This window comes from Schistocerca americana, chromosome 4, assembly GCF_021461395.2.
Source record: "Schistocerca americana isolate TAMUIC-IGC-003095 chromosome 4, iqSchAmer2.1, whole genome shotgun sequence".
Taxonomy (NCBI): Eukaryota; Metazoa; Arthropoda; class Insecta; order Orthoptera; family Acrididae; genus Schistocerca; species Schistocerca americana.
Window position 1 is genome coordinate 241,397,469 of NC_060122.1, and position 15,373 is coordinate 241,412,841.

At 38.0% G+C, this 15,373-nt stretch overlaps 1 protein-coding gene across 3 annotated transcripts in view; it reads right to left on the reverse strand.

Moving 5' to 3' along the window:
* Positions 1-1,536: 1,536 nt before the first annotated feature.
* The window catches only part of LOC124612434, a 152,267-nt gene continuing 138,430 nt past the window's right edge, over positions 1,537-15,373 (reverse strand). For 2 of the 3 annotated variants that reach the window (XM_047140642.1, XM_047140643.1), the window contains exons 12-13: positions 10,157-10,833; positions 1,537-2,966 (exon numbers count right to left, since the gene is read on the reverse strand). In XM_047140642.1, the coding sequence (XP_046996598.1) occupies positions 2,757-2,966; positions 10,157-10,833 (887 nt within the window). In that variant the 3' untranslated portion in view covers positions 1,537-2,756. The remainder of the gene's footprint in view (positions 2,967-10,156; positions 10,834-15,373) is intronic. The other variant, XM_047140644.1, reaches the window with a different exon arrangement.

Sequence of the window (15,373 nt, forward strand, 5' to 3'; positions counted from 1 at the left end):
AAACTAAAACTAATGGCATGAAACTAATGCTAACCACGTCGATAGACACTTTTCATGAATGTTATGTAATTAATTATAAAGTGAATTTTTACTATTATTATTTTTACTTTGATAGTTTAATAGTCAAGTGCCTTCAGCATATTATTATTATTAAGTTTCAATTTGTTCCTTTAAACAAAACTGAAAATTTATTTGGTCCTTTGATTCACCATTATTTAGCCATCCTTTTCTTGTTTCCTTTTATTTTCTGTTATACTGTTCACAACAAATTTTGTTGGATACTATGACAACACAAGTCACAAAACTCTACATAAATATAATAAATACTTGTATTTGTTATCTAAGATATATTTCAAATTTCAGTGGGGTAGTGAACGCACCCTCTGCAGCTGGCAGATGTGATGTCAGGCAAGGGGTGCAGGAGGGGGATCTAAGTGCAAGGAGCGGGAGCCCAAGTGGGCAAAATGTTTCTATAGTGGGAGACAGGCCAATAAGTTTTAATAAATGTGTTCTGGACAATAACTTTTACTTCACCTATCACGACAACTAGTCATTATTTTGAAACTGCATGAGCTAATCGTATATGTTTCACAACACACTTTGGACCATTTATCAGCAAACAGCAATATTTCTGGCAGAAATTTCTGCATATTTTGATTTATCAGCCATTCAAATTTTACAACTTGAAGTTTCTTCATATCAATTTTTAGCACATGGGTGGTACACTATAGACTAGACACATGTTCATTTAGTTTACCAATTTCACCCTTACAATTTTCACACATTTCCTTTTTACCAGAAATCTCTCTCTCTCTTTTTGTGTGTGTGTGTGTGTTTCTTTATAGTTGAAAGTAGGTGTTATAAACCCACAGAGCTAATTCATATTGTGTTTCAGTGGTTCATTGATCAATTTAAAATAGATCATCAAGAAGATTTATTTCCAAAATAATACTCTGAAGAGTATTATATTCAGAATAAAATACTTCAATACTTCATAAAGCCAATCCAGTACCTACGTAGCTAATCCCTAATTCTGGATTATAATTTATCAAATCTTTAATGGCAGCTGTTACTCAAACACAAAAGAATTTTTATTTTTTTATTTTTGAAACTTATAGCTGTAAAAGAAAATATCTACATTATACTATCTAATGATACAATTTAATTCATACTACAATTCACATACATTGATAATTTGTAAGTAAAAGTTACTCTACACGTTGTGTTTCTCGGAATTGGTACTGATACCTGCAGAGTGTTAAACTATTTGCTAAAACTATGTATGCTGCCACTAATCCACATGTATATTGCAGAAGGATGGCAAATTGTATGTCAATTTGAATTGCAATACTGTTAAATTATAATATGCAAATGAAATGGTTTCATTCTAAGTAAAGGATATGATTATTAGTTGCAATAACTACTAACTGTTGGAAATATGTCTACTACAACTGGAATTGTCCTACCATAGCGTTAATAGCTCTAATTGGACTATTTAGAATACTTCATTGTATTAATAAAACAATAGACAGAGAATTTGATGTCTGAATTTTTCATATTTACTTCAGTTACGACCATTTAATTTACAGAAAGCATTATGATAATGTACCTACGGTCCAGCTGTTATAAACTACAAACTACCACTATGACAAGAAAAGTGATCAAGAATTATCACAGAATCTCAACTATTAAAAGTCAGATCATCACAAATTTCAATAGATAACCAAAAAATCCACAAAAAATTATTAATAGCTACACAACCAACCTTAATCATAACATTTTCAAATGCTGATGACATTTGCATAACATACAATCAGAAGTACTGCGCACCATCTACAAATACATGAATAAGATCATAACGTTTTTCTTTGAAAATATCTTCCATATATTACACCTTCCTTTCCCTCCTGGTCTTACAGAGAGATGATAAAAGACATTTTATTGACCTGTAGGCAAGCACAAAATATTAAAAATTAACTGTAACATTTGTTGCAGCTTTCATTCCAGTCATATAAACTGTTATAATCAACAGTACGGAAGATAAATTTTTCCTATGAAATTATGTCCACTCTGGCAGTAATGATTGTAACTAACTTGATTCTTTACAAAGAGCAGAAAATAAAACCAGCAATGGGTGAGAAGCACACAGGCACAAGTTCAAATGGAAATTAACACTTAGAAGATATCAGTCTGGCTGTAACACTGGAAGAAAATAAAGCTGCTCTCTCTGAAGAAGGGCTTTGTCCAAAAGCTGAGCATTTTATGGGCCTTTTACAAATCTATCCACTGCTTGGCTCTTCCACTTGAAGAGAAATGATATATCCTCACATACAAACTACTTGATACACATTGTTTAATACATTTCTTTCCTGTAAATATTGACTACACATAGAGGCAAAAACAAATGAACTGCAGTAACACAGGGATATCAGAAGGAGAAGGAAATATTTCTGATATTATTTTGTGTGTTGCTACACTACCAATCAATATACAAGTTTAAATACACATCAAAGATCATCAGAGAGGGCAAAGAAACCACCACTACATATGATTTACATTAGAAGTAAATATTCTGTTTTAAAGGGAACATGGCATATACAATAATTTTCACTTCGAGAAAGTTTCAAAGTTTGAAACATACATGTTTACACACGTCTTACTATACTTAGCCATAACTATTTACTCCCATACATAAACGAAGTCAAAGCTATACTTACAAACAATTCAATAACTCTTTAAAAAAAAAAACTCAAGTTTTAATCTATACTGTTGTTCTCCTCACCATATGAGAGAAGCACGCCTATTACTCGGGCAATATCATTATCACAGCGATTCAATAGTGAAAGATTTAGTTCCTTGTTGGTGAAGCCCATTTCAGTAAGTGTTGCCATGCACTGTGAAGTGGTGAGGCCAGTATCTGAAGAATGAGGTGGTGCCCCTGCTTCCCAGGATGCATTGTTCGCAGTCTATATGAAAATTCAAAGCATAAGTAATAATTAAATTTCCCTTAATACATTATACACAAAAATATTAATTATTTAATACTGTGAACATATCCAGTCACTGTCACCTGCCAACAGAAGGTTCTCAAATTAACAGTTTATGGTCTTGATTTCCTGTTGTCTATGAATTCAGCAATTTATACTGTTTTATGGGCACTAGGATATGGATGACTACGCTGTACATGATCTGAACTCTGAAGTTTTCCACACAGAAAACATATGCAACAGGAATGGGAAAAGGGGGAAGTGACATACTATAAGGTCACTTGTTAAGTATGCATGTATACGTAGATATTTAATTTTTTTGCACTCCCTCAAAATGTAATGCCAACAAAAATTTCCTGACTTTATTTTCTTTCTGTGACAAGTAAAGGGGGCCATGACACTGCTTATCCTTCAGGAAGGTCTTATTATTATACAAATTTAAGTTAAGGTAATCTCCTCTGAGAGTAATTTTTTGGACTGAAGTCTCATGTGTAAGTGAAAAATACATAGTAAACAGTACTGAAGATAAAAGAATGGAAGCTTTTAAGCGTGTGTGTGTGTGTGTGTGTGTGTGTGTGTGTGTGTGTGTGCGTGCGTGTGGGCGCACGCAAGGGCAAAGCTGCAGCAAATCAGTTTTGGACAGAAGGCTACTATCACTACAACAATATGATCCCTGGTAATACATTGTAAAATCTGATACCAGCTGACCATCATCATTGCAAAAACCCACTTCGAGAGGAGAACGGATAACCTAAAAACAGCATAGGGAGGTTCTATGTAAACATTTCGCGATTACAGCCACACTGTGTTTGATGCCATTATAAGAATTCAATGAGTGAGTTCCCTTCAGTTCTTAAACAAGTCCACCTCATGATTTTACTCAAATTTACATTCCAGAGTAAGTCATCTCCCCCGACCCCCCCCCCCCCCTCCACCCTGTTGCATATCCATGGGTGTGAGAGCTACATCCCCCCCCCCCTCTCTGGATTGTGTTTGTGCACTTCCCTCCTTCATAGCTCCATAAATTAAATATCCAGTAAGCGATTCCCCACACTGTCTATCCCAGTACATCACAAGAAGCAACCACAGGATGTCTCCCAAATTTATGCCAATCCTTCACAGCTTGCCTTATAAATCACTGGCGATGCAGTGTGCAGACATGTCTGTGGCAGTGTTTATTTTCCACAAAATGCCTTAACACTACATGGAATCCACATATGAGTTACTAATAACACTAACACAATAAATATATTTAGAGAAAACCTACTGTTTGATGTAAGCAGTCAGATTAAGTGGAAAGATTAAGAGGAATTTTTTTATTTTTTTTTATTTTCATTTTATTTATTTCTGCAAACTAAATATTGGGGGGTTCTTCCCATGGGCACCACCCAGCCTCAGCAATGGCTAGCTGGCCAGTAATCTGTTGCTTGGAGACCCATGCCTCAGTCAAGATAGGCACATATTCCTTGGCTTACATGGAAGTTTTCAGCTCGAGTGCCATGTGATTCCTGCATGGTCAGGGGGCTACATTCTTTTCTTGGTATTGCTAATTATTACTGTCATTTTGGGAAGGATTATGCCATGGTTGCTAAACCATTAATGAAACAGTTGAAGAAAGGTGCAGTGTTTGTGTAGACATAGAAGTGTGATGCAGAGATGAGAAAAATTAAGTGTTTTGACAGGTTTACCTTTGTTGGTCTATCCAGATTTTGAGAAACCTTTCTTCTTTCCATGGACACTTCAGATGGTGCTACTGGAATTGTTGTTTGTCAAGAATAATGGTGAAGATAGACCTAGTGGTTATGCTTCCAGGCAGATGAACTCAGCACAGATACATTATAGTGCTACTGAAAATGAGTCATTATCCCTTGATTTTGCAGTAAAGTATTTCAAATGCTATTTTTGTGAGTGAAAATTTACTGTGGTCACTGACCACATTGCTCTTGTGTGAATGTTGAACTTAAAGAACCTTAAAGAACCCCAGTAGTGGCTTAACTTGGTGGGCACTGAAATTATCAGAATATGACTATGATGTATGCTACAAGCCAGGCTGTTTACACCAGAACACTGATGCATCAAGTTGTAAAGTTAGGGTTGTTCTGGCAAATGATCTTTTAATAGAAGAACTAAAAGAAACACAGGAAAGAGATGTAGAAAGTCCCCAGTATGTTTCTCTTTTGTTACAGAATATGGTATCTTACACCACGAGACCCCATAGCATAATACGGTAGTGATACCTAACGAACAACAGAGCATCGGGGCACAATGTCATGACAGTTTGCAGACATTCCACAACGTGCCAAAAATGCTAGGGTAGCTTCCTACTTCTGGTGGAATGGTAGACAGACCATTTTTGGAAATATATAAACAACTGCTTGGCTTGTGCTCAAAGAGCACCCCCACCAAGGATCTCCCGGAAGCTACTAGACCATTTCAAAATGTTGCTCTGGATATTGCTGGCCTATAAAAAAGCACACAGAATAACAAATGCATCTTATCCATCAATAATCACTTTTCCAGATACACAATTCTAGTACCATTTGCAGACATGACTGCATAAACTGATGCACATACATTTGCCAATCATTTACCTCTGCCATACAAAGTCCTGACACTATCTCGACTGATCAAGGAACTAATTTTATGGCTGCCTTGTTCATACATGTATGCTAATTGTTGCAGATCAAAAAATAGTGGACCATACCTTTTCAATCGAAAGCTGACAGTGCTCACCTAGAACGTGTCTGAAAGAAAACTGTTCAAATGCTGTCCTACTACTAGAACAAACCACACTCAGACTGATACCAGCACGTTGCTTCAGCATACAATACTCATATGCACAAATCAACTGGGTACATACCCTACAAGGTAGTTTATGGAAACCTTATGAACTCTCCATTCAAACTTTATAAGGTACCACCCGGTGTTGATATGTCTGAAGTGAAGGGGCTGGCCCACTGCCTTAAACCTATTTAGAAACAGGTTAAACAAAATAATTCCAGAGCTACTCAGAAGCAACTACAGCGTGTAGCAAAAAATGGACTATGCTTCCCTACTACACACCAGGAGACCCAGTTCTACTTCGAAATCCTGTGGCCAAGAAAGGAAAAACTAAGAAATTCTCACCCTTGTATGAGGGCCCATACCCTGTTATATGGGTGACTTCTCCTGTGAATGAACAATTGTCTGATCATACTGTGGCAGTACTGTGTTTTTGTGGATCGAGAAGTTTAAAAGTGGACGAACAATTGTAACACACGAAGAGGAGGAGGGGCGGCCATCAACCTACACTACAGATGACAACATTCAGCCAGCTCGAGAGATGGTTCTGGCGAATCACTATCAATGAGGTAGCATCTGCTTTGAACATCAGCCATGGCTCCACCCATAACATCAACCACAACGAGCTCGGTTTCCATAAGGTCTGTGCACGGTGGGTACCAAGAAAGCTTACCGACGGCCATAAGCTCACCCGTGTTAGGGTTTGTCAATGCTTACTCACTCGCTTCAACAATGAAGGTGGTGCACTTTTGAGCAGAATTGTCACCGGCGATGAAACATGGTTGCATCACTACGAGCCTGAGTCAAAGGGCCAGTGTCTGCAGTGAAAACACCCTGGATCACCGACGAGGAAAAATTTCAAGACGGGGCCATCCACAGGAAAGTTTATGTTAACCATGTTTTGGGACTCACATGGGCCTGTGCTGGCAGAGTTCATGGAAGAGGGAACGACTATCAACAGTGTAGGGTATAGTGAATTGTTGGAAAAGCTGAAGCCAGCAATTCGCACCAAATGCCGAGGTTTTCTGTTGATGAAGGTGTTGTTGCACATGACAATGCACAGCCGCACACAGCCCGTCACACTACTGAAACCATGAACAAGCTGAAATTAGAGGTATTGGAATACCCTCCCTACAGGCCTACCTTGCTCCAAGTGACTTTCACTTGTTTGGGCCACTCAAGGATGCTTTGAATGGTCGCTGATTTGCCTCAGGTATGGACGTGCAAAATGCGGTACTAAAGTGGCTTCACGAACAATCAAAAACCTTTTATTTGGAAGGAATATGTAAGCTTGTTGACTGCTGGGAGAAGGAGGGAGAATACGTAGAAAAATGATGTGCATTGTATACCCCGAGCTTCATGCTTATAAATGGTTGAATGAAAAGTGTAGATAATTTTTGACTTGCCCTTGTATATTGATGGCACCATATCCCTTGCATTTGTATTTAAAATATTAAATGCAGCACTGAGAAATTATTCAAAACCAGAGAAAGAGGCATGGTGAACATGCAAAAGGAGGGCAATAGCACGGCGTCACATGTACTAGTCTAGTACTGACACTGTGATAAATACACCGCCTGGAACTGCCACGCCTGCACCCAAACTCAATCGGCCCCATCCCAGTATTTCAACCCATGGCCACACCCTGACCGTCCCTGTCAAGAGTGCATTTTTATTTCACCAGATCCTTCTGAGAAGCAATGTGGTTGCTAGTTGTCAATGTTCCCTCTAACTTACCCTTGTTGCACGGATGGCTGCTACCACAACAGCAGCTACCATCTGTGCCACATCCATCATACTTGCAATTAGAAGGTACTCAGTTCACGGCATTGTGTTTCAGGATTTTTATCAATGTAATGACACTGAGCACCTAACTGTCACCCCTTTCTATTCAACGTCCAATTCAGAAATCGAGCAGATGGTCAGGACCTTCAAAACACAGGTGTGCAAAATACCTATGAGAGCCAACTCCAGGGAAGCACTCATCAGCTTCCTCACCGCCTACCAGTTCACACTCATAAATGGATGTAGCTGAGCCAAAATTTTACACAGGTACAGAACCTGCATTCTCTTCTACCTGTTATGCATGATGCAGCAGGTCCACACACATACCACATTGCCTTATAACCGCATGGATTCCCTCATTGCTCGTACTTTCAGCTAGATTCCTGAGTGGATCCAAGCTACCACACCCAAGACATGCCCAGCCAACAGCCTGTCTACTACCACTACAACCTCCATCCTCATTTTTGGCGTCAACAGGGCGTCAACAATGACCAATGATGGGAAGCAATGGATGTGGAACTACTTCTTCCCCCTAGCCAATTTTGGCTCCCACCAACACCAGCAACCCACTCACCACACAAATGATGGACGAGAAGTGTTTTCCAACTGTGCTGCCCATGCAAGCCATCTCCTACACAGCTGGCATCTGCTTCCCTGCAGTCAGGAGCTAGCTGTAGCCCAGAACTCATCGATCAAGCTGTGATGCCCACAGACAGTGTCAGCACCTGGCCCAGCTGATCACATCGAGGAACAACCACGGTAGTCTTCTAGTCTTCGGTGGGGATTCTGGCACCCCCCCCCCCCCCTCTTCCACCCCATTCCTCAATGAAGTTGGTATAGGCACGGCCATTAAAAGGGGGGACAGTTTAATATCTGATAGCGATTCTAAATCCTCACCCACCTTGAGTACCAACATGGAGGACGGGTCATACTCCAGCTGCAGCTTGCTCCTACAAGGGGAGCGCCACATCCACAGACATATCATGTGAACCCATCCACTGATGCAAGTGTGCTGGTAAATACTACACCTCGATACTTGTGAGGCAGTCTCTTGCTAGTTCATTGACGTCAGAAGTATGCGCCACTGATCAGAGGAGTTTTGGCCTTGCCTGTTTTACGTTTTGATTCAGATTGCTACCTGAACTGTTTGTATACACTTAGGATGACTTTACCATGCTCTGGGCTTGTTTTTTGTTAGCAGCTCACTCCACGAATGCCTGTTTGTTCCACTAGTCTCTGCATTAACGGCCAGTGTGATGATCCTGAACTGTATCCTACCTAAACAGAGTAGGATAGAGAAGGAAAGATGTATTTTGACTGTATTGTTCTCAAATAATATAAGGAAAATGCCTCTTAAGAAGCTCTTCATATTTTTCTCGAAGAATTTCATACTGTTCTCAGTAACAACTTCCAGCAATAATCTACACTGCAGTATTCAGAGTAGTAGTCTGTACAGCTATCCAACTGAGGTCAAAAGCAAATAAAAAAAAGAGGGTGAGATAAATAACAGCCAGCGATTACAGCTAATGAGAAAATTAATCATAAACATAAACAGACCATTACAATAGTCTTCACTCCTGCCCTTTCAATTCCTTAAAATAACAGCAAATAAAATTCATCAAATGACTGGGCATTAGTATGGAAGAGGAAGGGACCTGACTTTCTATACTCATTGTTACAAGGTGGAATTTTATTGGCCCAACAGTTATACTGTTTCCATGTACAACAATACAATGTGTTCCAAAGGTCTTGTAAAATGCAAATATTAGGTTTGTTCTCCTAAAGTTCATTTAGTTATGTGTATTGTATACATATGCCTTTTTCAAAGCATTTTATATTTTCCACTGCAGATAACTAAAGTACGGTCATTTAGTGTTAAAAGAAGAACTTGTTACAAGTGTCATGAACCACACAACAGAAAACTGTCTCAGAGAGATAAAATTGTCTAATGTAGGCTATTTACATTCACTAAGTGTTTTTTGTCATTAACATAAGAGATAGTGGTTTGATATAAACAAACAAGCTATAGGGATTTTTATTCTGTGTTAATTTGTTATTCATGTATGGCATCTTTTGTTTGAAGGTCTTGAAAAGAACAAGTATGGTAGCAAACTGCAAACTATAATTTGATTACTACCTAGTACCATTAGTTCAGAGGGTATTAATAATTACAACATATTGGAGGTAGACGAAGCTCTGCAAGAGATTCAGATTTTGTTATTCCAATGCTGCTATGCCCTTCAGTGAGAGGGACAGCTAGTCACTGAATGCAAGAATCATGACTGCAAGGCTGTTTTAACAGAGACTTTTGCCTGTGGAACTGGTGACAGCTGTCGAAGTGAAAGTATCTAGGATCAAATTCATCTGTATTTTGTTTGCTGCAACAATTTATTTGTCTTATACACCTGTTCAATAACAATAAAAGCCACAGTGAAAATATTTGAGTATAACCTACACCCATACAAAAAATGCTATTTAACCCAAAACTTACATGCATTGATTCAGCTAGACCTGTTGTTGGGTACAAAGCAACTGCATGAAATATGACTGGAAAAATGGAGAAAGATTGAATAACAATGATGAAACTTATTAAAATAACTCACCCTTGCAGGAATTGTGCGAAGATTGCTTATTACGGCTTTAGCAGTACTGAATGCTGATGTTGCAACATTCACGGCACCAGTCATTAATGTCTCAGGCAGAATGTGAATAATATTTGCACTGTTTTCAGTTAACGAACTCTGTGCTTCACGTTTAGGACTTGTGGGCTGAGAATGCTCACTGTCGTTTTGAGATGCATGATGCAGTGGTGCTTCATATCTGAATTCATGCACATGATTTGTGGTAGTCGTGTTCATTTCAGCATTTGCTTCTTCACAGTTCTCCATTGATGCTACTTGTTCATCTGAACTGGCTTTACTATCATTTGAAGATAGTGATGAATGATTATTTACGTTAAGTTTCTTGGGTCTATTTGTTACTTTAATAGGTACAGTTTTTCCTCTTGTATCAACAGCAAAAATTATGTTCTTCAAGTTTCCATTATTTTTCAAAGTATGAGGCAAATCAAAGGTAGAATAAACCTTTGACTTCTGTGACGGCTCCATTAATTCCTTTTTAAGGTTGAACTGTGAGGCACCACATTCTGCATTCACAGTAGCGTTAGAGCTTTGTGCCATATCACTGAGTTGTTTCTCACTTGTGGAGGAATCTGCTGACTGGTCTTCCATAGGCATTTTTTTCTGCTGTCTTGCCTGAATAGCTTCAGTTCCACTCTTTTCTGCAATCAGACCAAGCATCTTGTTACTCAAGCAATAAATTATTCATTTTGACATGAAATTACATATTTCTGAGAGGAAGCATTACAGCTTACTGTCACAGAAGGCAGGCACTATTAGTCAGGGTTTCTCTGACAAGAATGCTACTGCAGCAAGTACAGAATATTAGAGATTTTTGCTGATACCTACAACTAATATAAGGAAATAAAAGGCTCGAAACTAAAGCTTATTAGTAATAATAAATAGCACAATATTTATTTCTGTTTTATTCGAGAAAGTCATTTGACAATAGCACAACCACTATAGATTTACTGAAAAACCTGTAAATAGACCAAAAGAAATGCCAGACATATCAAAGAGTAGGGAACCAGGAAAGACCACACAGAGAATAAATACCATCACAGCGACAGCTGTTTGCTCAAACAACATGACAGTGACTGTTTTCTGCTCCAGCATCCTGTTATGACTGTCTTCTGCTCTGCTGTCTAGAAATCCACTGACATCTTATTAGATTTTAAGTACTGTTCCAGATTTACCCAGTATCAATTATCTCTCTCAGGATGTTCATGTGTGTATATTGGTAAACTGTTGTTTTCCACTCCCAGCACTTTCTTTTATTGAGGTTTTATGTCCTACTAACAGTAAGTTCATTGTAAATGTTGCTTTAGTCTAGTTCAAGGATGTAAGAGGGAATATATGAACATGGTTGTCAAGCATTCATTATTTGGAAAACCACAGTAAACTGAAGTTGGGATCTAGATACCATTTTACAAGCTTATTAGTTAGTTAATTACATGTTCCAAAGATTAATCAAATGATTCTTTTATCGAAAAGATATGGAATGAGTCAGTACACAGGATACGTACACGTGATTAGGTTAACATTAGTGAGCACATTATTTTTTAGCCTTACTCCAGAAAAAATGATTTTAGGTTAGATTTAAAAACTTGCTTATACATTTTATGTTACTGGGCCAATGCTCAAAAATGTTTGTTACTGCATATTGAAATCGTTTCTGAGCCAATCACACATTTATTAAAGGTCACAAACACACAAGTGGCAGGAGGACACACACATAAAACTATACACCCAAAAATTTTGAGCATTCTACCCTATTTACTGAATCATGTTCATGTGCTCTATCATTGTTGGTATGATTCTATTTGTTACATTCAACTGAGCATAGTGTGTCTTGTCAAAATTAAGAGAGAGTATATTTTCACAGAACCACTCCATTTCTTTGGTAAAACACAATTAACAGTTATCTTTGTTGCTTTCTCTCTAATCAGATTTGTTATGACACTAGTATTGTCTGCAAAAGTGCCAATTCTACTTTTTGAATGTTGAGTGGAATGTCATTCACATACATATGTAATAGGAGTAGACCCAAAATTGAACCCTATGGACTCCATTTGTGATTTCTCCCCAGTCACAAAAATTTTATACCTTTCCAACAGTTTCTCAATTACTTGGCACCGTTCTGTTTATTACATAAGATTCAATTCATTTGTGGGTAAAGCCATCAATTCCATGAAACTTTAGTTTTTCTAAGAGTGTAACATGTTCTACATAATCAAACGTGTTCACGAAAAATGCCAACTGGTGATATTTTATTCTTTAAGACCCGTAATTTTTACTGGGTCAATGAATAAATAGCTTTCTCAGTTGAACAATCCTTCTAGAATCCGAACTGTGACATGTTAAGAGCCACAAACTCTTTCTACTTTCTACTTACTACTCGTAAGTACAGTACTTTTTCAAATATTTTGGAAAAAGATGTCAGTAAGAAAAATGGATGATAAATACTTAAGTCTTTCTTATCACTTTTCTTATAATGAATTTTAACAATTGCTTATTTTAAGGTCTGGAAAAATTCCCTGTGCCAGTGATGCATTGCACACATATCTCAGGACATTACTTAAGTTTGAGCAACTTTTCAGAAATCTGTTTGACATTCCTTCAACACCATATGAGCTTTTGTCTTTCAGAATTTTTATAATTCTATTAATTTCAGTAAAAGACATCAATCCAATCTTTAGTTGCTTAACGTTTTGTGGACTGCCATTTTTAATATATTTCTTGCTTCTTCAACCATTTAATCCCACTATTGCTGCTACATTCAGATAGTAGTTGCTAAAAGTACTCACAAGTTATGAACTATCCACCAGAACATTGTCATTTAGTTTAATTTTGGTATCTTATACACTGACTGACTGTCCTATCTCCTGTTTGACAATATCACATATAATCATACACTGTAGGCTTTCATGGCCGGTATTTGTGATACTTGATTTATGGGCTTTTCGCTGTGATCAAAGGCATAATTATCTGCCTATCATTTTGTCTTTCACTGCTGTAAACTTCATCAGAGGCGTTAACGTCTCCGAAAGCTGTTACAGACTCAAAATAATCTTAGCAAGCCAAACTGTTTATACATATCTACACAATAGTCAGTTCAGGACATCATCAGACCACTGCCTAAGATCATGGGGTCATGCCGATGTACCCTATGGAGCTTGTAGAGGGGAAGAATTTGGTGCTGTTTGTTGTGTTTAGCGATACGGAACACAACTTTTCTAATTTCAGTCCTCCTCTTTCTTTATACTGTTTTTGTGCTTTTGAATTTTCTATGGCCTCTCTATACATCCTAGCATAGTAACTATTAAATCTTGCTAAAACCACAGTGTCAGACATGAATTTGCTAGTTCACCAGTCATACTGCGTGATCTACTACTGCCGATTTATCTGTACTACCCAGACAGCAATTGCTCGTGTTTCTTGAGGTGAGAGGAAATGCTTCTTTTTTGATTTCCTATGCACACTTGCCTACATGTGCATGAGATTTTATATACTTCTGCTGTGGCAAGTGGCAGGTGTAGGCGTTTTGCAGTGTTTAGGGCGTTAGGTCTCACATGGATAGATACCTTCACAAAAATGTCCATTACCATCCCAAGCAGAAAAGAAGAATGATCAAAACAGTAGTAGACCAGGCTACAATAATCTGTGAACCACAGTACTTGAAGGACAAGCGCGATCATTTAAGATTGGCTTCTAGAAGAAACAGTTACACTCACGAAGAGATAAATATGGTGCTGCATTCTAAAACATCTGAAGTTTCTAATAAAAAGGAACCAGCTAAAGGGAAAGTTGCCCTTACATTTGTAAATATTATCACAGATTGCACCAGCAAACACTCGGAAAACACAGCACTGATATCGTGTTTCAACCAAGAAGAAACGTGAGCATATATCTGAACACCGAAAAGGACGTAAGCCCACTGTTTGCCACAGCAGAAGTACATAAAATCCCATGCACTTTTTGTGACCAACTGTATACTTGAACCACATAAAGAAACATTAACATCCCTCTCAAGGAACACAAGAACAGCTGTCACCCGGGCAATATGGCTACATCAGCAGTAGCAGATCACACACTAGGGCCAGGAAATCAACAAATTCATTTCTCTGACACTGTGGTTTTAGCAAGATCTAACAATTACTACATTGGGATGTATATGTCAGCATGATTCTGCATCTTAGGCAGCCATCTGATGACATCACGAACTGATTGTTGTGTGGATACATATAAACAGTTTGGCTTGCTCAGATTATTTTGAGTTTGGAACAGCTTACTGAGTCATTAACACCTCCGATGAAATCTCCAGCAAGAGAAGTCAAAAATTGAATTATGCCTTGGAGCATGGCCTTATGCCCATAAATGAAATACCAGAAACATTTCATACAATTTTAATCATACTATCTGGATTATTTGTTTCAGCCAGGACTTTGGGACATTTTCATGACATTCCTTAAAATAATACAGTATTTTTTGTAGTGTGCAAGTAATGTTAAAGCTTAACTTACTTTGGCCTTTATGTAAATTTCCCTCTTCCTCTTACATGAGATAAGGAAAGCAACTTCAAAATATTGACACAAATTTACTAGGGAACAAACTGAATTTGACATTAGCGTCTCTTTCTATACATATCTCACTCATCCTGTACCACTTCTTTTAACTAGTCTTAATACACTGCATCCTGCTCTCATTATTGACCCTCACTACTTTTTATGAACATTCCTCATGTCTGTAATGTGCTATGTTGTTTACTTTCATTAACTGTCCATTATACTAAGACAGTCCATTAACAGCTGGGTGGACAATGATTCAGCCTGAGCACTGTCTATAAATATGTTATCAATCAAGGTCCTGCTATCTTGGTGGACAGGAGTTGGAAAATTAACTACCAAAATTAGATTGAAACACTCAACAGTAATTCCAGTTCCTTTTACCTGTCTGCATCTTTGTTTAAAAAAATCTGCATTAAAAATTTTCACAAACTATTGAGGGAGGGGGGGGGGGGGGGGGGGGGGGGGGGGGGAAGCAATTAATAAGTAATGCAATCCACTTTTTTTCTCAGCCAGTTTCAGCTAAAAAAATGCAGAAGCAGAATTTGTTATGGGACATTGTGGAATATTCCTACTTTAGCCCCTGTGGTTTTGTGAAGTTCCGACAGGTGGTGGTGCTATACATAGCCTTAAAATT